At 40.4% G+C, this 22,625-nt stretch overlaps 1 protein-coding gene across 1 annotated transcript; it reads left to right on the forward strand.

The window, feature by feature from the left end:
• The first annotated feature begins 20,513 nt into the window (after window positions 1-20,513).
• Window positions 20,514-22,061, forward strand: LOC125492782 (uncharacterized). The gene has a single exon (XM_048635503.2). It carries the CDS (start codon window positions 20,514-20,516, stop codon window positions 22,059-22,061), a length of 1,548 nt encoding a protein of 515 aa, XP_048491460.2.
• Window positions 22,062-22,625: the final 564 nt, after the last annotated feature.

Here is a 22,625-nt window from a genome sequence, read left to right on the forward strand (position 1 = left end):
AAAATCTTTTATTTCGAAAAATTTTATTTTCTTTCGTAAACAAGTTAGATTAGAGTTTCTTATCAACTTACTTATCGCCATTCCCTAGGAAGTTAAGAGGTGGAAATCCTAAATTAAATGCAACTAAAGTCTATAACTAATGCAAGCAAAAGCACGATTTTTTTTATAGTACTAAATAAAATAAAAACTCTACAGAGAAAATTTCGCAACACATCCCCTAAAACAGGTTATATCCCACTTTTTATAACTATGTCAAAACCTGTTTCCTAGCATATTAATATCAAATAATACAAAGACTTAGCCTCCCCCGCACTTAAACTTTTCATTGTCCTCAATAAAACGCGATACCGAAAGTAAGGAAGAAAACTTAGTTGGTTGTGTAATATCTATTCAAAGAAGGCATCAAATTCTCAGCCATGATGTTGTATAGTGATACCATTCTCATGTCAAGCCCTCTGCCAAAAAAAAAGAAAAAAAAGAAAGACTTCGAAAGGAAAGAGAATGAGTCTTGGGTTGCCTCCCAAGTAGCGCCCTTAGTTTATGTCGTTGGCTCGACGTTATGCAAGCATCATTCTCGATGAAGCTCGATCTCTTCAATTAAACCTGCATGCTCAAACTCATAAAATGGTTTTAATCTGTGGCCATTTACTTTAAACACTTTTCCAGATTCCAAGCTTTTAATCTCCACTGCACCATGAGGAAAAATATCAGTAATAACAAAAGGACCTAACCATCTGGACCTAAGCTTACCAGGGAACAACTTTAAGCGAGCATTATATAAAAGGACTTTCTGTCCCACAGAAAATCAGTTTGAATAATCCGCTTATCATGAAAGGCTTTAGTCTTATTTTTATAAATCTGAGTGTTTTCGTAAGCTTCTAATCTAAGTTCTTCTAGTTCTTGCAAACTAAGTTTCCTCCTCTGTCCAGCTTGTTCGTAGTCCATATTACATTGCTTTACAGCCCAGTAAGACTTATGCTCGATTTCGACAGGTAGATGGCATCCTTTTCCGTAAACAAGTCTGTAAGGGGACATTCTTAGAGGTGTCTTATAAGCTGTCCTATATGCCCACAATGCGTCATCTAACCTAAGGCTCCAGTCCTTCCTGTTGGGTATCACCATCTTTTCTAGAATTGATTTGATTTCCCTATTTGACACTTCAGCTTGTCCGTTCGTCTGAGGATGATAGGTTATTGCTACTCTATGTGTCACATGATATCTTTCAAGGAGAGTCCCAAATGTTTTGTTACAAAAATGGGTACCCCTATCACTAATTATGGCCTTTGGCATACCAAATCTGTTAAATATGTGACTCTTAACAAACTTAACAACTGTCTTAGCATCATCAGTTATGGTAGCTTGAGCTTCCACCCATTTAGAAACGTAATCGACAGCAAGAATAATATAAAGATTACCAAAAGATGAGGGGAAGGGACCCATAAAATCAATTCCCCACACATCAAAGATTTCACATACTATGATTCCATGTTGGGGCATTTCGTTCCTTTTAGATACATTTCCAGTCTTTTGGCAACGTTCACAAGACTTACAGAACACATAAGCATCTTTATAAAGTGTAGGCCAATATAAACCACATTCCAGAACCTTATGAGCAGTCCTTTGAGGACCAAAATGTCCTCCACTTTCAAGACTATGACAGAATGTAAGAATCGAAGCATATTCAGATTGGTCTACACATCTCCTAATTACTTGGTCAGAGCATGATTTCCACAAATAAGGGTCATCCCAAAAGTAATACTTTGACTCAGATTTAATCTTTTCTTTTTGAGCTCTAGACAGAGTCGGGGGGAATGTGCTAGTGACCAAATAGTTAACCATATCAGCATACCAAGGAGTTTCAACATGATACATTGAAAGAAGTTGTTCATCAGGAAAGAATTCAGTCATTAAAGGCCAATCATCTCTAGGAACAATTCTACTAAGGTGGTCAGCAACTAGATTTTCAACACCCTTCTTATCTCTAATTTCTAAGTCAAATTCTTGTAACAAAAGCATCCACCTCAAAAGTCTAGGTTTGGATTCTTTCTTTTTCAAGAGATATTTTAGAGCAGAATGGTCAGAATACACAATAACATGTGTGCCTAGTAAATAAGGTCTAAACTTCTCTAAAGCAAAAATCACAGCATACATCTCTTTTTCAGTTACAGTATAGTTGCATTGAGCAGAATCAAGTGATTTAGAAGCATAATGGATCACATAGGATTCTTTATCTTTCTTTTGACCTAAAACGGCACCGATAGTCTTATCACTAGCGTCACACATGATTTCAAAGGGTAAGGTCCAATCAGGTGGTCGAAGCACGGGTGCACTAGTTAATCTTTCTTTTAACTCATCAAAAGCCTTTTTACATTCCTATTAAAATCAAAAGTGGCATCTTTAGCAAGCAAAACACACAAGGGAGATGCAATTTTTGAAAAATTCTTAATAAAGCGTCTATAGAAGCCAGCATGCCCTAAAAATGATCTAACTTCACGAACACATGTAGGATATGGCAATGAACTAATAACATCTATTTTAGCTTTATCAACTTCTAAACCTTTAGCACTTACAATATGTCCAAGTACTACACCTTGTTCTACCATAAAATGACATTTTTCAAAATTCAATACAAGGTGAGTTTCAACACATCTTTGCAAAACACGAGCTAAACCCTGGAGGCATCTATCAAAGGAATCACCAAAAACAGTAAAATCGTCCATAAACACTTCCATATCTTGTTCAATCAAATCAGAGAAAATACTCATCATACAACGCTGAAAAGTTCCAGGGGCATTGCATAGTCCGAAAGGCATTCTCCTGAATGCAAATGTACCAAAAGGGCAGGTAAATGTGGTTTTATCGTGATCTTCCGGAGCGATGGGTACTTGAGTATAACCAGAATACCATCAAGAAAGCAGAAGAATGATGACCAGCAAGTTTTTCTAACATTTGATCAATAAAGGGCAAAGGGAAATGATCTTTTCTAGTAGCTTGATTAAGCTTCCTATAGTCAATGCAGACCCTCCATCCATTTGACACTCTAGTTGGAACAAGCTCTCCTTTAGTATTTTCAACAATAATTATCCCACTCTTTTTAGGGACCACATGAACAGGACTTACCCACTGAGAATCAGAAATAGGATAAATCATGTCGTCATCTAACCACTTAAGGATTTCCTTTTTAACTACCTCCATCATGGAGGGTTTAACCTACGTTGAGTTTCTCTAGTGGGTTTAGCATCTTTTTCAAGAAAAATTCTATGCATGCATAAGGTGGGACTAATTCCTTTTATGTCAGCTAAGGTCCATCCTATAGCCTCCTTGTGGTCTTTTAGCACATTTACCAATTTATCTTCTTGAAATTGATTTAGAGCATTGGAGATAATCACAGGTAGAGTTTCATTTTCACCTAAATAAACATATTTTAGATGCGAGGGTAGTGGTTTCAACTCTAATTGAGGTGCTTTAACAATAGAAGGGATTAGTTTAGGTACAAACACTGGCAAAGAAAGATCAAAATTATCTTTTTTATCATGTTGCGAATCAAGACTTGCTACATCAGACATATCTACTAAAGTTTCCGGCATTTCAGTGTCCTTACTATCTGTAAAATCATCAGTCTCAAACAATTTTTCACACCACTGATCAAAAATTTCTTGAGCCATCCAGTCAAAAGCATCAAAGGAATCAATAGAACTAACATTATTGACATCACTTGGGCATCTCGTAGCATCGAATATATTGAACTTAATTATTTCACCATCAAATTCCATCGTCAAATTACCCTGATGAACATCAATTTTAGTCTTAGAAGTTTTCAAGAAAGGTCTTCCCAACAATAAAGTAACATTATCGGTTCTATCACCCATATCAAGAACATAAAAATCAGTCGGAAAAACTAATTCATTTACTTGAACCAGTACATCTTCTAAAACTCTAATGGGAAATGCATTTGACCTATCAGCTAACTGAATAACCACAACAGTTTTAGACAAATATTCCACATTTAAAGTATCATAGACAGATTTGGGCATCACATTAATCAAAGCTCCTAAATCTAGCACGCATCTTTCAAATTTTGAATTACCAATTTTGCAAGGAATAGAAAACATGCCAGGATCTTTACATTTAGGGGGAAGCTTCTTTTGAATTACAACTGAAATATTCTCCCCCATACTTACCTTTTCAGAAGGACGAAAATATCTTTTGTTAGTACAAAGTTCCTTAAGAAACTTTGCATAACGGGGAACCTGTTAATAGCATCAAGTAAAGGAATATTGACTTCAACTTTCCTAAAAGTCTCAAATTTTCATTGTCAAGAGCACCTTTCTTAGCTTTAGCAAATCTGGAAGGGAAAAGGGGCACATCTTTAAAACGAGAAACATCAATTTCTGAATTAAGCTTACCCTTTCCTTCATGATCTTTTCTACTCTCAATCTCTCCATTTCCCCCTATATTAAGTTCATCTTCAGGTTTAACCTCTATCTCTCTTTCAATCTCGCGACTCTTTACCTTAGGTTCACTCAACTCTTTCCCACTCCTAAGGGTCATAGCTTTGGCATTCTCTTTTGGGTTAGGTGGTGGCTGAGATGGTAGTTTGCCTAAAAGTTGAGTTTCTAGGTTACTTAGTGAAGTACAAATTTGTCCTATTTGAGTATCTATGTGGTGAAGGTGATTATCAGTTTTCTTTTGATACTCGACTCCATGGTTGTGAACTTGACCTATTTGAGTAGTTAATTGCTTCACTAAGTCTTCTAATGATGGGCCAGAAGATTGGGGTGGAGGGTTTTGTACACCAAATTGCCTAGGTTGATTAGTTTGTGAAAACTGTGGTCTAGTTCCATACCTAAAATTTGGGTGATCTTTCCAACCTTCACTATAAGTCTGTGAATAAGGATCATATTTTCTTTGATTGGAAAAACCTCGTAAGGCATTAACATCTTCAGTTTTTAAAGTAGGACATGCATCAGTTGCATGAGAAAACTCATAACATATACCACATACTCTAGCTTTAGACTCATTATTAACAATAATTTTAGACACTAAAGTGGTCAAAGTAGCAATTTGTTGAGCATTTTCTTGTAGTTGAGATTTAAGACCACTTAAGTCAATTTCATTTACCCCTTTAACATCATTTCTAGTGCTATGTTGTTGAGTAATTTGGGCCATATTAGCAATTAAATTCCTAGTCTGAGTTGGTGTCTTGTCTACTAATGCGCCACCACTAGCAGCATCAATCATACCCCTATCATTAGGCAACAATCCTTCATAAAAATATTGAATCAATAGTTGATCAGTTATTTGATGTTGTGGACATGAGGCACATAATCTTTTAAAACATTCCCAATATTCATAAAGTGATTCTGAATTATGTCGTCTAATTCCACATATTTCCTTTCTTATGGATCCAATACGACTTGCGGGAAAGAATTTTTCCAGAAAAGCTTTTTGTAAGGCATCCCAAGTTGTAATGGCATCCCAAGCTCGATGCGGAGATCGATGAGATTGGGTAGAGGGAATAAATCGTATGGGCTCAACATAGTAGACAAAATTGGTTAAAAGACGGTGATAAAAATACAGCTTTCTTTCACAAAAAAGCCAATGACAGAAGACGCCAAAATACAATTAAAGGCGTGATGGATGACGGAGGGGTGTGGAGAACGGAGGAGGAGGAGACTAAAGCAGTTTTTGTAAATTACTTTTATAGGCTGTTTGAGTCGGGGGGGGGGGGACAACGGAGGTGGAGCAGCTTATTGATAAGGTGCATTTGAGAGTTACAGGGGAAATGAACAAGGCTCTTACTTCTACAAAACTTATTGACACACTATTAGTGAGGAGGTAATTTCTTATGTCCTTGATATTTTGAATAACGGAGACTCTGTTGGTGATATCAACCATACTCATGTTGTGCTCATCCCTAAAAAGAATCTATCGTCCGATAAGCTTATGCAATGTCCTCTATAAGCTTGTCTCGAAGGCAATCTCTAATAGACTAAAACTTATAACTGATAGTGAGTTATTTCATTATTATAGAAAGAAGAAGAGGGGAGCAAAGGGGTTTATAGCTATGAAACTTTATATGAGTAAGGCATATGACAGAGTAGAGTGGGAGTTTATCAGAAGAATGATATTACAGCTGGGTTTTGATACAAAGTTTGTAGAGTTAATCATGATGTTTATTTCTTCTATTTCATATTCCATTAATTATGTTTAATGGCTTTCCTTCTTAGAGGTTTTCCTCAGGGAGGGGACTGAGACAAGGTGATCGCATCTCACCGTTTTTGCTCCTTCTATGTGCGGAAGGCTTTTTAGCATTGTTGAGAGATGTGAAGTCCCAGGAGTTAAGATTGGCAGACACGTCCCTTCTATTCCTCAAATCTTTTTTTGCAGATGATAGTTTGTTGTTTACACGAGCTTGTGATAATGAAGTGGAGGCTGTTATTGATATCCTTATGTCTTATGAAGCAGCGTCTGGCAAAAGATAAATTTGAAAAAATCGGAGGTCTCATTTAGCCGGAATTTTAGTACTGATATGCAGAACATTCTTCAAGCGAAGTTGAACTTCACGGCTGTTAATGAACACGAAAAATATCTTGGGCTTCCAACTTGGAAGATCTAAGAAGGTTGTTGTTATGGCTGATTTTTTTGACAGGATGACGCTGACGCAATGACGTGATAACTCGATGACATGATGCCATCTGACATGATGACGAAGTAATTATGACTTGAAGACACAGCGAAGGACGCGAGATTGGAGCATAGCATTAAGTGGTAACGGTCCAGCTAAATAAGGAAGGAGTGTAATGAGGCATAAATTTAGCCGTTAAAGAGCAAGTATCATGACGTTGGAGCGTAAGTGGAGAAGATCTCCCATGATTGAAGCGCCAAAGTTAATGTAATAATTAGTGAATTCATTAATGTATTCGTTGAGAAAAAGCCAAGAGAAAAAAGAAGGCATATAAAAGGGAGAGAGAGGTCATTAACGAGTTTTTTACGCAACATAATTGGAAGAACACTAGAGAGAAAATAACATTCTTGTAACGACAGTCAGTCACTAAGAAAGATAGTGAACCATATTAGTTTGGTGGATCTCCATCCACCCGCGGTTTTTACCCACCTTCATTGGGGGGTTTTTCGCGTCACCATTTTTGTGTGTTCATCCCCTTTGATCCCCTTTGCATTCTTTTGTCGCATTGTCCTAAACATAATGTAATCCCCCACAATTTTAAAGAATTTTTATAAATATATTTAAGTATTTATGTAGTTATATTTAAATCCAAATGAGTTTGGAAAATGGTTTGACTTTTAAAGAGGGTTGACTATATTAAAAGTCAAGTGAAATTATTTTTCATAGATTAATAAAATTAGAAATATTTTAATTAAGCATGTTTTATTAAAAGTTTTAAATATTCAAAAGTATATTAAAAAGGAAGTTTAATGGAATCGAAAGCCCAAAAAAGTGATAAAAAGGGAAAGAGTCATTTGATGATTAAAGTCTTAAATATCCCATCTTATTAGTGATCAAGTTTCATTAATTAAAATCACTTCTCCTAAGCCCACAAGTAAAAACCTTTATATAAATATCCTAAAAACCCAATTATTTCACCCTACACACTTATTTTCTCAAAAATCACGTCACTCTTCTCCTCCCTTCCTTCGACTTTTATCTCTCCTCTTTGTTCGTGCGTCGTTCTTCATCTTTCTCCCTCAAAGTTCGTTTATTCTTCTTCAAGTAACGTTTCTTGTTCAACAAGAAACGTCACAAACCTTGCTCAAAAATCCGAAAGTTGTTGTTGCTGTGTGCTGCTGCTGTGCTGCCGGCGCCACTTTCCTTCGATTATTGTCGGTTGTTTTCTTTCTTCCTCTCTAAGATTCCATTACAATACTAGTTTTTATGTTATTATATTGTTATTTATCATGTTTGTGAATTAAAATACTGTTTTATTTATGTACATAAATTTCAAATATCATGATTATTATTATAATAAATTTCAGATTTATTATGTTAAGTTTATTTTAGTTTTAATTATGAAATTTATAGTTTTTAGGGTTTTTAATTGCTAGAAACTATATATATAAAGTATAAATCATGAGATTTACTTAGTACGTAGTTTTAAATGTGCTGAGTAAATTTTCAGAAGATTTATTAAATATTATAAGTTCTGTAATTTCATAAAAGAAGTATTTAGAGAGTTTTAAAGGATTTTTAATCACTAGAATAGTTGTACTATACTAGGGATTAAAAATAACGTAAGGTTGGTACGTAAAAACGATTTTAAAACACGTTTTAAGGGGGTTTTGATCGTTTTAAAGTTGCTGGAATTTTTAGTTCAAGTTATTAATTTTCATTACTTTATTTTCTAGGCGGAGATTTCGTTGTAGGAGACTTTTAACGAGTTAAAAGTGGTCTACCGCTTAGTATATACAAGGTACGTACATTGTCTACGTGCTATATGATTTAGAAGCATGCTCTAAGAGTATTTCAATATTAGTATCATGTATAGGAACATGCTTGTTCATATATGTGGATGTTGGAATTTATTTTACATGTTATGTATCTATGTGGAGCATGTGATTGGGAAGTGATTATGTTATCAGATTATAAATGTTTGTATGGAATGATTGATGCAAGCATGTTGATTAGTTTATTTATTAATTCGTGAGTGAATTAATATAAGTTAAGGTGAATCATGTATTACATGTATTCTTTGAGTATTATTTACTATCTTATAAGGACCGTGGACCTTATTTGGTAAGCTACAAGGTATACCTATATAAAGTAAGTTTATTGTTGGCTAGGTTCAACAAGTAAGTTGGTAAAGGTTAAAAAGGAAGTAAAGGAGTCTTGGTTGATAAGTTGTGATCACTTGTTAATCCAAAGATAAAAAGGAATTCTGTTATGAGTGTGTGATTATTAATTATGTGTTATTTGCTTGGTTGGTGTCAACACAAGTAATAAAATGTAATTAATGTAGAGTGCAACGAGAATAAGCTATAGACTTTAGACTGGTGCACGTCTAGAGTTGGACATAAGGGTTGGGGTTATGGTGAGCATGCCATAGCTTTCTAGGAATGGATTGATCACCATCCCTCTTTATTTCAAAGGTTCCTCGATATCGTAGGTCACTCTGAAATGCGGAGTCGCGCCCGCATTTCACATTAGTAGGCAAGACAATCGTCCCAATAACTATTCCATTTAAGTGATAAAAAGTTGGTTTAAGTTTAGTTCAGTAAAAGTTGTCTGCAGATTATTATATACTTATGTTATTATTTATTCCTGCATGTTATTTTTGTAGTATCATGTTTAGGATTATTTATGTCTGATATGTAGTACTCAGCTTTGCTGATTACGTGCTTGTTTGTGTGTGTGATCATGGCTTTGCCTATTGATCCTGTGATGATCCTTCTGGTGAGTAGAGTCAGTATTGCATTGACATTACAGGTTTGCAGATGCATCTCATTGGGAACCTGGAATGGAGAGACTAATTATATTACTAGCGTGATTTAAGTTGTTTTCGTAGGAACATCTTTATTCAGTTTGAGGTTTATTTAAGTTGGTGTGTTTTAGATTTGTCATTTACTTAATAAGTTTTAATAAAGTTGGTTTTTAGTAAGTTGTTTTCCGCTGCAAAAGTCAGAGTAAGCCGATACGTTATCACACGGGCGATAATGCCTGGGTAATTCTCTAAGGTTTATTATAAAAGTATTTTCTAGAAAGAGAGAATTATGGGGGTGTTACACATAAGCTGGTTAAATCGTCCCAAACTTTAATTTTGTCGTAAGTGATAAATTTTAGCATAAACAATTTGGCGCCCACCGTGGGGCATAACCAGACCATCTACTGTTCAAAATCCATCAAATGGGAGAAACACCTAACCTCGAGGATATGCAGAGACAATATGAACAGATGAGAACAGAAATGCTCGAAATGAAGCAAGCCAAGGAGCGGCTAGCTACCGACTTCACGACGTCGCAGGAGAGAATCCAGAAATTGCAGGAAGAGTTAGCGTCGTCCAAAGCTTCGAAGGTCCAACGTCGCGCTAACCTGAACGACATCCCTCTCATGGGGAACCTTTCTGAATCAGATAGTGAGGAGCCTGAGAATGAAGAAGAGCCCGAGGATGAAGATCCCTTAAACAATGAAGAAAACGATCAAGGCAAAGGAGAAGCGAATCTCATGGCGAAGCGATGGTCCAGATCAGAATAAGCGCTTAATGAAGCTCATGTCCCAGCTCCCCGGGGCTCCGACGCCAAGCATCGTAGAGGATCCAGACGGTTATGCAGAGTCACCATTCGTCGAAAGGTTCGCGAGGGCTGTGCTACCCAAAAAGCTCAATCTGCCTACCCTCGCTACTAATTATGACGGTTCAACCGATCCAGGCGAGCATGTCGCCCAGTACAAGCAGCGGATGTGGCAAGCGTTAATCCCTTGGCATTTGGTAAAGGCCTGCATGTGCAAGTCTTTTGGAGCCAGCTCACCGGTCCCGCTCTCAAATGGCTCGATCTCTTAGGCCAGGAAGCATTGGCAATTTTTCCACCCTAGTCAATAAGTTCTATGAGAAGTTCGAAGGCAGTCGTAGCCTGGAAAAGCAGACGAGCGACCTATATGGCGTCGTTCAAGGACCTAAAGAATCTGTTCGCGATTATTATAATCGCTTTAAAAAGAAATGATTAGCATTAAAGATCTTGATACTAAGACTGCTATTGAATGTTTCAGGAAAGGATTAATCTTGCGATCAAAGCTATACAACCGTTTGACGAAGTACCCGTGCCAGACGTTTGAGGAAGTCAAGTCGCGAGCGTTAGCACAGATGAGATTGGAGGAAGATGATGCAATCCTCAACACCATATCCACCCGACGTGCACCAGAGACCCCTGCTGACCGGAAGGCTTTCGTCCCCAGAAAGATAATTGGCGAAGCCACCCTTATAGCCGCTCAAACCAGGTAAACAATGTTACTGACGTTGTCGAAAATGCAGGTAACGACGCAAGGACGGAGTCGCCGACCTTCCCTGATCTAGACTCTTCGGATTTTCCGTCGATGTCGGAGGCGTCGTGAATGCTTTATCCAAAATCGGAGCACCGTTCGTTGGCCAAAAAAGAGCGACCGACCGGAAGCGCAAAAAGATCAAACAAAGTGGTGTCAGTTCCATCATGACCATGGCCATAAGACGGAGAGTGCATTGCGTTGCGACGAGAGGTCGCGTTCATGCTTAATAAGGGGACTTAAAGACCTCTTGAGCGATAAAGGTAAAGCGTCCTTCGGTAGGAATACCGGCAGTCCGACCCTCCTGCGTCGCCCACGCACGTAAAGGTAATCAACGTTATTTCTGGTGGGTCTGATGTATGTGGACTAACGTATTCCGCAGCCAAAAGGCTAGCAAGAGAGGGTACTCCCTCGTCCGCCTTTTTAAATCTTGCAGGTCAGCTGAAGAATTCAAGCTCGAAGCGATGGCAATAACCTTTGACGACGACGAGTCTGCGACGTGGAGCATACATGGATTGGTCATATCCCTGACTGTCAATAATTGCTTGTTGAAGCGAGTGTTAGTCGATGGGGGCAGCTCAACCAACATCATATTCAAAAGCGCCCTCGAAGGTATGGGTTTGTGCAATAAAGATATTACTAAAAAATCTACTGTTTTGGTAGGGTTCAGTGGAGAGGCTCAACATACTGTCGGAGAGATCACATTGCCAACGCTAGCCAAAGGCGTCAACCTGCCAACCAGATTCAACGTTGTGGATTGCCCGTCCGCGTATAACATCATCTCGGCACTCCATGGATACACAAGATGAAGGCCGTCCCTCAACTTATCATCAGTCGCTGAAGTTTCCAACCAAGTGGGGCGTCCAAGAAATAAAGGGGAGCAGAAAGTCTGCAAGAGAATGCTATAGTTCGTCGCTCAAACCCCCAAAAGGTCCATCTACAATTAAAGGATGGTCAGCGCCCGACGCGCCAGCGAGCAGGACGTGGATGAAGTGATGCTCGATCCATCCATCCCCGATCGTGTCGTTCGAATCGGAGCGACGTTGTCGCAAGAAATACGAGGTCAGTTAGTTGATTTTTTGAAAACTAACCAAGATTGTTTTGCTTGGTCCCATGAGGATATGACAGGAATCAGTCCTGACGTCATTACGCATAAGCTCAACATCGACCCCGCTCACAAGCCTATAAAACAGAAAAAGACGCAAATTTGCACCTGAGAGGAATCAAGTCATCAATGACGATGTTCAAAAGCTGATCGATACCGGAAAGATCCGTGAGGTAAGGTATCCAGATTGGTTAGCCAATGTCGTGGTGGTCAGCAAAAAGAACGGGAAGTGGAGAGTCTGCATCGACTTCACAGATTTGAACAAAGCATGTCCCAAGGATCCATTCCCTCTCCCTCATATAGATGCAATGGTCGACGCGACGACAGGTCACGAGCTTTTAACGTTCATGGACGCGTATTCCGGGTATAACCATATATTGATGCATCCGGACGACTAGGAAAAGACCGCGTTTGTCACTGATAAATGTATATTGTTATAAGGTTATGCCTTTTGGTTTGAAAAATGCAGGTGCCACATATCACGATTGGTCAACCAAATGTTTAAAGACCAACCTGGCGACACCATGGAAGTATACATAGACGATATGCTCGTCAAATCCAAGCGAGCAGACGATCACATCCAGCATCTGTCGGAGGCTTTTGACGTCCTGCGAAGGTATGACATGAAATTAAATCCCACTAAGTGCACATTTGGAGTGTCTGCAGGAAAGTTCTTAGGGTACGTCGTTACGCAATGAGGAATTGAAGCCAGCCCGGATCAAATAAAAGCCATCATTAACATTCAATCTCCATGAAGCGTCAAGGAGGTCCAAAAGTTGACCGGTCGTGTAGCCGCGCTGAATCGTTTCATATCTCGGTCGTCTGAAAAATGCCATCTATTTTATGACGTCCTAAGAAAAAATAAGGGCTTTGACTGGTCGCAGCAACACGAAGACGCGCTGCAGAAACTTAAAAGCTACTTAGCGTCACCGCCATTGCTGTCGAAGCCAAATATCGGAGAGACGTTGCAGCTTTATCTCGCGGTAAGCAATGTGTCCGTCAGTGCTGTCCTAACGCGGGAAGCAGAAAGCCAGCAGCTACCAATACTATGTCAGTAAGTCTCTGCTAGACGCGGAGACCAGGTATTCTTCATTAGAGAAGCTCATTTTAGCCATAGTCGTAGCTGTTAAAAAGCTTAGGCACTATTTTGAAACACATACTGTTATCGTTATGACTAACTATCCTATCAAGTCTTCTTGCGACACCCAGAATTGACAGGACGCATGAGCAAGTGGGCAATAACACTCAGTGCGTACGACATCCAGTTTCATCCAAGAACAGCTATCAAGTCACAAGCTTTGGCAGATTTTGTGGCAGACTTTAGCCCAGAGCTAGAAAAGCTTGCGGATGACGAAGTCGCAAAGATTAATCAAGTAAACGACGTACTCCCAACAGATAAGGCAGAAGCACGCAGAATTCGGTTCAAGGCCTCGCGATACATTCTCATTCAAGGAGTACTGTTCAAAAAATCTGCCGCAGTCCCCTACCTGTGTTGTTTGGAGAAGGATCAGTGGGGGCAAGTCCTGAAGGACATGCATGAAGGCACTTGTGAAAATCACTCAGGAGGACGTAGTTTATCCAACAGAGTGTTGCGCATGGGATACTATTGGCCAACAATGAAGAAAGACGCAATAAGGTATGTCGCCAAATGCGATAGTTGTCAACGACATGCAGGTATGACGCATAAAGCTTGTGAACATTTACATCCTACTCTAACACCTTGTTCTTTCATGAAATGGGGTATGGACATAGTTGGCAAATTACCTCCAGCCCCAGGTCAGAAGATCTTTATGTTGGCACTAACTGACTACTTTTCTAAGTGGATTGAAGCAGGTTCTTTTCAACAGGTACGCGATAAGGAAGTGATTTCTTTTATATATACTAACATTATTTGCAGGTTTGGTGTTCCATCCGAGATAGTATGCGACAATGGGTCGCAGTTCATTAGCAACGAGACAAGACGTTTCTGCGATGAATGGAGCATAACGTTGTTAACGTCAAACAAGATACCCGCAAGCCAATGGACAGGCTGAGTCCAATAACAAGACGATCATTGACTCTTTGAAGAAGCGACTCACAGCCAAGAAGGGTAAATGGGCGGAGGCGTTGCCTTCCATCTTATGGGCTAATCGAACGACACCGCGCACTGCGACTGGACAAACACCGTTCTCACTAGTTTATGGTTGTGCGGTTGTCCTGCCTTCAGAAGTGAGCGTCCCGACTGCGAGATGTAGTCTAACGACGGAGGGACCGAACCACGATGAACTGATAGACGACCTAGATACCATTGAAGAGTTGTGCGACGCAGCATTGGTACGCATGGTGGCTCAGCAGCAAATAGTAGCAAGGAGCTTTAATAAAAACGTCCAAGCCAAGTCCTTCGTCGAAGGTGATTGGGTCCTAAGGAAAGTATTTCAGAACACACAAGAGGCTAACGCTGGTAAGTTAGGACAAAAGTGGGAGGGACCATACCAAATTAGTAAGGTGGTAGGCAACAGAGCCTACCAATTGGTCCGACGTGATGGAAGCTCCGTGCCACGTAGCTGGAATGCCACACACCTCAAACGATACTTCTTTTAAGCTAAGTAATAAGTTTTGTTTTCCCATTCGTTGAAAAAAAAGGATATAGATAGATGATAATGCTATTATATCTGTGTCGCTAGCTGCTAGCGACCATAGTGTTCTCTCACTGGGTATTGTTGAATTTCAGGGAAGTTGTTCCCGTCCATCTCGTTAACGGTCTGATGATTTTTCACAAGACATCAGGCAGATTTACATTTCACTACCATATAAAATCTTTTGGTCCACTATTGCCTCAGCTGACGCTATGACAGGGGAACAGTCATTTTAAAGCTATAACTGCTGACGACATTTCATCTATCTCTCTGACAAACACATATAAGTATCTATATATTTCCTATATGTATTCTAAAGTCATTTAGTCCAAACGCTACGTCTGAACGACCCAAGATGGCTTTTACTTAGTCCAAACGTTACGTCTGAACGACCAAAGATGGCTTTAACTAAGTCCAATCATTACGTATGAACGACCAAAGATGGCTTACTGAGCGCCTAACCATCCTCTAGAAACGTCAGAATAACGACTGAGACACATGCATACGACTCACAGTAAGGACAAAAGATTAACATTGTTAAAATTCAAAAACAGCAAAGTAATGGTCACCCCCATAGGTGACCCAAAAGTACAGTACAAACAGTCATTCCTTCGAGTGACCTATAACAGAGTCTGATTAAAGTTTAAGTAAAAGGGGCATGATATAAAGTGCCTAAAAATTAAACGACAGGGGCCTCCTCAGCTTCCTTCTCCTTGGACGCTTCAGCTGGTAAGACGGTGGTTGAAGCCTCCTTCTCAGTTTTAGGGTCAGGGGGCACATCCGACGCTATGAACCCGGCACAGGACGGGGCGTTTTCATCAACTTTTGATGAAGAATCCGCTGTCGCAGCCAAGTCCTCTTCGTCCATCAGATCCTTCATTGACCCCATGAACTGGAGGTACAGGTCAATATCCTTTTGCGGCGTCCACGACGCCGTCTTCTTCATCAGGAACTGATACATGAATTTAACCCTGACCCTGGTTGTCACCTCAGCCTCAAGAAGGTCCAGCTCATTCTTCTGTGCGTCAATACTCGCTTGGAGATTCTTGATCTCCTGACCCAAAGAGTCTTCCAGCTTAGTATCCTTTTGCCTAATCTCTTCCAGCTCCTCTCCGTTTTTCTTCAAAGCCTCCCCCATGTCCTCCATAGTCTTCTTGCAAGACTCCAATTCAGCGCCTTTGGACTTCGCGTCCAATTCAGCCTTCTCCATTCTCTGCTTCATGGACAGGTGACCCTTCAGTAGAGACGAGATCTCCCTCTTAGCCATTAAGAGATGTTGAGAAGACTGCACAAGAAAAGATAGGATATCTGTTATTCAAAAGTCGTAAGTCATTATAGCATAGTGTTTCAAAGGGGAGAGCAAGTGTCTATACCTGGAATAGGAGCTCTACCCCATCTGACATCATGCGAGGGAGAATATGGTCCTTGATCCCTTCCATTGCGCTGGGAAAGAGGAACCTGTCAGCTTCAGGCCATATGGACCTCTCCAACGACATGAAGTCGTTAGGGACGGTCACAATATAAGAAGGCCCACTCTTGTCCGGAGGGGCCAGGAAGTCAGTTTTGCGCGTCTTAGACGCAACGTCATGCTCGTCGTCCAAGTGGACGACAACTGCTGTGTCTTTCTTCCTTGACGATGACGACAGAGATGCAGCGTCGTTAGAGGACTCCCTCTTGCGTTTGCGCAGCATCTCAGCTAACGCTTGCCCGTCCAAACTCCCCCTAGGACGCGACTGCGATGAACCTATCCAAGAGTGTCTGAGTCAATAACACGAAACTCTTCCTTGGAAAGTCCTACTCAAAAAATGAAAATCAGAGAGAATAGATAGACTAACCAGATGCCATAGATGAACAACTGTCTTGAGAGGTAAATGAAATCCTTCTGAATTGCCTATCTTCCTCTAGCACCTTCAAAAATTTGTCACAGAGACTCTGAGATTCGTCGCGATGTGACAACAGTTTTGGGTTAAGACCTGCAGTAGAAACGATGTAAGAGTAGTGTTAACGACATGACACGAACCTAAGAAGACTGAAAATAAACACACCTTCGGTATTCCAGCCGCCAATCAAAGATGTCCCAGCTTCCCCTAGCGATGACCTCTTTACAAACACAAACCTGTTTTTCCAACCTCTGTAATTCGACTGTATTCCCCCGACCAGAGGCTCTAACCTCGCCTTTGCATGTAGGGCTATCCTATTTTTTGCTTTGACCCTAATCTCATAGTGTAACAGTAAGTCGTGGAGGGTGAAGGCTTCTTCCCACGACGCCGTCACCCTGTCGATGACACTCAGAATCCTCCAGACTTGGGGCATAATTTGCCCAGGGCTGATTTGGTAAATTTGCATCAGATCCCTTGCCAGGGGGTGAAGGGAAGTCTAAGACCTATTTTGAAAGGGTATTCGTAGAGCACCACCCATTTTTGGGGACACGACTCTGGTGGTTCTTCAGACTCAGCGTTCCTAATGACAGTACTTTCGGGCAAATTCCATAAGTCTAAAAACCTTAAAAGATCCTCCTCTGACATCGTTGACAGTTCATCCTCATTTTCTACCCTTAGTTCTACAGCTTTCTCTTTCCCTTTCGATTTTTCTTGGTTCTTTACAAAAGTCCTAATGCTACGTCTGCTAGGTGCCATGAGAACAGTAGAAGAAGAAAAAGTAGAACGAATCAAAGGAAAAAACGAGCGAAAAAGTGCGAAATTACCTGGTGTCAGCGACCGATTTTCCGGCGGAGAGAATAATGGAAGTTAAGGAAATTGCCTTACTTAAAGACAGAGGAAGATTTGATGAAGTTGGAGTAAGAGTTGGGATCTTTAAACCGCCCAAGTTATTTATGCCAACAAAGAGTAATTATGACAATCGTGCCAACAGTTATAATTAAAACGGCTATTTAAAAAGAAAACTACCTTTTGTATTTTGAGACCCTTGAACTACCAAAAATAACCGCTTAAACGGATCCCCTTTCCTTCCTTGTGTCTCCTTGGAAATGTTTTTTCTATAATTGACAAAAGCGAGATTTTTCTTGCGATTTTTGATATCTTAATGACTTAGATAGAATTTCATTTGATTTATTGATTTTTCATAACAATTGTCTCATGGGTTTTGTGTTACCCCGATTCAACAATTGGGGGCAAACTGTTATGGCTGAATTTTTTGACAGGATGACGCTGACGCAATGACGTGATAACTCGATGACATGATGCCATCTGACATGATGACGAAGTAATTATGACTTGAAGACACAACGACGGACGCGAGATTGGAGCATAACATTAAGTGGTAACGGTCCAGCTAAATAAGGAAGGAGTGTAATGAGGCATAAATTCAGCCGTTAAAGAGCAAGGATCATGACGTTGGAGCGTAAATGGAGAAGATCTCCCATGATTGAAGCGCCAAAGTTAATGTAATAATTAGTGAATTCATTAATGTATTCGTTGAGAAAAAGCCAAGAGAAAAAAGAAGGCATATAAAAGGGAGAGAGAGGTCATTAACGAGTTTTTTATGCAACATAATTGGAAGAACACTTGAGAGAAAATAACATTCTTGTAACGACAGTCAGTCACTAAGAAAGATAGTGAACCATATTAGTTTGGTGGATCTCCATCCACCCACGGTTTTTACCCACCTTCATTGGGGTTTTCCGCGTCACCATTTTTGTGTGTTCATCCCCTTTGATCCCCTTTGCATTCTTTTGTCGCATTGTCCTAAACATAATCTGGTTAAATCGTCCCAAACTTTAATTTCGTCGTAAGTGATAAATTTTAGCATAAATAGTTGTTTCCCAAACTATTCAAGACCGAGCGTGGAAAAAGATTAAAGAATGGAAGGAAAGGTACCTCTCGAGAGCAGGAAGAGAAGTGCTTGTGAAAGCGGTGATTCAAGCTATCCCAATGTATGCTATGCAATGCTTCAAGATTTTGGAAGGGGTGATCAATAATGTGGTAGCTCTTTGTCAAAACATTTGGTGGGGACAACAGGATAGTGAAAGAAACTTGCTCTTATTAGTTGGGAGAAAATGTGCCACGCAAAGGATGCTGGTGGTCTTGGTCTCCGAGATTTAGGGGCCTTTAACATTGCACTGATTACGAAACAATGCTGGAGGATAGTCACAAACCCTGATTCCTTTGCGGCCACGGTCTTGAAAGGGAAGTACTTCCCTCGGACGGACGTTTGGGAGGTGATGTGTCCAAGTTATCCGCCAATCTTAGGCGGATTTCGAGGCGTTTTTGGTGTCGGTACGAGCTTAGTGTCGGGATTTAGGAGATATTTGACGTTAGGAGGTGTTGCCGGAGGATGTTGTGATTTGAGGAGTTTAGGATGTAGTTTACATGATGGACACTCGAGGGCCGATCTTAGCCCTCCGATCACTTTTGGTATCCCGGAGCCCTTGCTCGTTGTCCTTTATGATGCATCTTCCGAGTTTCGAGCTTCATTGTTATTCGTCGCCCGAGGATTGATCACTTCAGTTCTGCAGCTTCATGGCTTCCTCATAAGCCAAGTTATTTATTCTCTCCTTTGATTTTTGGTGTTTTGGTTAGGTTTGGGGCAGACGACTCGTCGCGACCCGCGATCAGTGTCGCGAGTCGCGACCTTCCTACTGTCGCGAGTCGCGAGCTTTGTCGCGAGTCGCGACCCCTGCCGCTGCACTTTTTACTTTCTTTTCCTCCCTTGGAGGGAAAAGAGGGTTTAGTCAGTTTTTAGTTTAGCTTTACTAGGAACAAAAGGTAGAGAGAGAAAGAGAGTTCCATATGTTTCTTCTACTCTTCCTTATTAGATTTGTAATGAATTTCATGGATTTGCTAGCTTAAACTCCCATCTTGGATTTGGTTATTGAAGCTCTAATCTACTTGTGAGAACTTCTTACTCTCTATCTTCTTATGGTCATTGTGATGCTTCTTGTATGTATTTCCATGATATTTGCATAATCCTTGCTAGGAACGTTACTAGTAATGTTGTGTGAATCATCTAATGCTAGTTTTAGGTGCACAATCGGATTGTTGTGTTCCTAGCTCCATGTAGCATACTAGGTGTTTGATTAAATGCTGAACATTAATCTTGTTCACTTAGAGAAGCATAGCTTATTACTTGAATGTTGTTGCTTTAATAACATTAGTGATCCTATTGTGTTCCTCGTTTTTAATGCTACTTTGGTTTGAACTTAAGTGCGATTCATTTGAGTTAATTCATAGTAAGAGCGGTTCAAACCACGCAGATCGTGTGTTAGATCACGATCTAGGAGGATAGAAGTATCGACTTCTCAATAGGTGACCATAGGAGAGGTTGAGGGTTAAGGTTTCGTGATCACAAAGTAGGTTAGGGTGGATGCTAACCGAGTCCAAGGCCTTTTTATATTGTAATCTCTTCGTGTTTTAGTATTGTGAGTAGTTTAGATCACTTACATTGTTCCAAATCCCCCCTATTCGGTTGCTTTGGCCTTAGTACATACTAGGGTTCTTGATTTGCTAATTTCCAATCAAGTTCATTTGCTCCCTGTGGATACGATCCCTGCTTCCATTATACTTACTTAGTGTGCATGAAAGTAGGTTAATTATATTTGGTTAGGAGTACACGACAAACCCTTACCAAATTTTGGCGCCGTTGCCGGGGAGCAACGCATTACTTGTTTGTAATTAGTGAATTTTTATTCCTTAGGTTGTATTGCTTTGTAGTTTATGGTTAATACTCGTGCTACTAACCAACATCCTTTAAGTACGATCGAGATTTGGAATTAACTCTTTTCAGGTTGAGAAGAGAACGGCGTGAAAACTTTAAGGAGCTTCCTTTTGCTATCGAAATAGAAGAAGAGATGCCTCCGAGAGTCGAGCCACGCACATTGAAGGAGCTCACAGCTCCTAACCTTGATCAGCAACCTTTATGCATTACATTCCCTCAAGAAGATGAAGGGGAAAATTTTGAGCTGAAATCAGGATTAATACATTTGCTTCCGACATTCTATGGGCTAAATGGTGAGGATCCGAATAAGCATCTTTCGGAGTTCCATGTGGTGTGTAGCAGCATGAAACCAAGTGGCGTGTCGGAAGAAAAGGTGAAACTCAAGGCATTTCCATTCTCATTAAAAGGTGCGGCAAATGATTGGCTATACTACCTTCCACCGGGTAGCATTTCTACGTGGGCTGATTTGAAAAAGGCTTTTCTCGAGCAATATTTTCCGACTTCAATGTCTTCGGTGTTGAAAAAGGAGATAAGCAACATCGAGCAAAAGAGTGATGAAACCTTTTATGAGTACTGGGCTAGATTCAGGAAGTTATGTGCTAGTTGTCCTTATCATGGCTATGCAGATGAAGACTTAGTGCTTTACTTCTATAATGGATTAAGTGGTGAAGATGCACGAATGGTTAATGCAGCAAGTGGAGGTTCAATTGTGAATAAAACTGCACAAGCTGCTAAAGATTTGATAAACGAGCTAGCTGAGGGCTCGAGACAATTCACTAGAAGATCAGGGGCTCGTCGTATGGCTACCGAAAGTCCTGGAACTTCTAAATTAGAGGATCAAGTGCAAGCATTGACATCTATGGTTCGGGAATTCATGACAAAGGACAAGAATACTCAACATGTGAAAGCTTGTGGCATTTGCTCTTTAAATCATTCCACAGATTTCTGTCCTCATTTGCAGGAGGAAGCGAGTGAAGAGGTGAAGGCGGCCGGATTTCAGGGCCAAGGTTTTCAGAAGCGGTATGACCCATATTCCAATACATATAATCCTGGCTGGCGAGATCACCCCAATTTGAGATATGGTAATGTTTCGGGAAACCAGCAGGGACCGCACCAGTATAACCGTCCTCCACCTCCTTACCCGAGACACCAGGAGCAAGGAGCTCCACATTTTAGGCCACAAGGCCAAGTACAGGGACCGAGTACCAGCATGTCAACTGAAGATATGATTAATGCTTTAACTAAAAATGTGACTAACATGCAGGGAAATATGGTTCAATTTCAGGAGGAGACCCGATCGAGCATCAAGAATTTGGAGCAACAAATGAGTCAGGTCTCTGGAGCAGTGAGCCGATTAGAGGCGCGAGATTCGGGAAAGCTACCGTCTCAAACGGAGCTTAATCCGAAACAAAATGCAAGTGCAATCACTTTGAGGAGCGGAAAAGAGATAAAAGGAAGAGATAAAGAGGTCGAGGAGGAGATTGTTGTTTATAAGCCAGAGCCGGAGCCTGAGCCAGAACCAGAGCCCGAACCTGAGCCTTCCACATCTCATGAGAAGTCCAAGCAACCACCACCTCCACCACTTTATGAGCCAACTCCTCCTTTTCCAGAAGCACTGCGAGATACTCGGAAAAAGAATGTGATCGTGATATTTATGAGACTTTCCGTAAGTGTGAGGTAAATATTCCCCTTTCGGATGCTTTAAAGCAAATTCCTAGGTATGCTAAATTTCTTAAAGAAATGTGTACAACAAAAAGGAAACAAAGGTTAAGGGGAGCTCATGCACACTAAGTAAGTATAATGGAAGCAGGGATCGTATCCACAGGGAGCAAATGAACTTGATTGGAAATTAGCAAATCAAGAACCCTAGTATGTACTAAGGCCAAAGCAACCGAATAGGGGGGATTTGGAACAATGTAAGTGATCTAAACTACTCACAATACTAAAACACGAAGAGATTACAATATAAAAAGGCCTTGGACTCGGTTAGCATCCACCCTAACCTACTTTGTGATCACGAAACCTTAACCCTCAACCTCTCCTATGGTCACCTATTGAGAAGTCGATACTTCTATCCTCCTAGATCGTGATCTAACACACGATCTGCGTGGTTTGAACCGCTCTTACTATGAATTAACTTAAATGAATCGCACTTAAGTTCAAACCAAAGTAGCATTAAAAACGAGGAACACAATAGGATCACTAATGTTATTAAAGCAACAACATTCAAGTAATAAGCTATGCT

The sequence above is a fragment of the Beta vulgaris genome, chromosome 8 (genome assembly GCF_026745355.1).
Source record: "Beta vulgaris subsp. vulgaris cultivar EL10 chromosome 8, EL10.2, whole genome shotgun sequence".
NCBI classification, from domain to species: domain Eukaryota; kingdom Viridiplantae; phylum Streptophyta; class Magnoliopsida; order Caryophyllales; family Amaranthaceae; genus Beta; species Beta vulgaris.

Bases quoted from the DNA above. Each gene is read 5' to 3' on its own strand.
- LOC125492782 (XM_048635503.2), top strand. From the start codon at position 20,514: ATGCCTCCGAGAGTCGAGCCACGCACATTGAAGGAGCTCACAGCTCCT.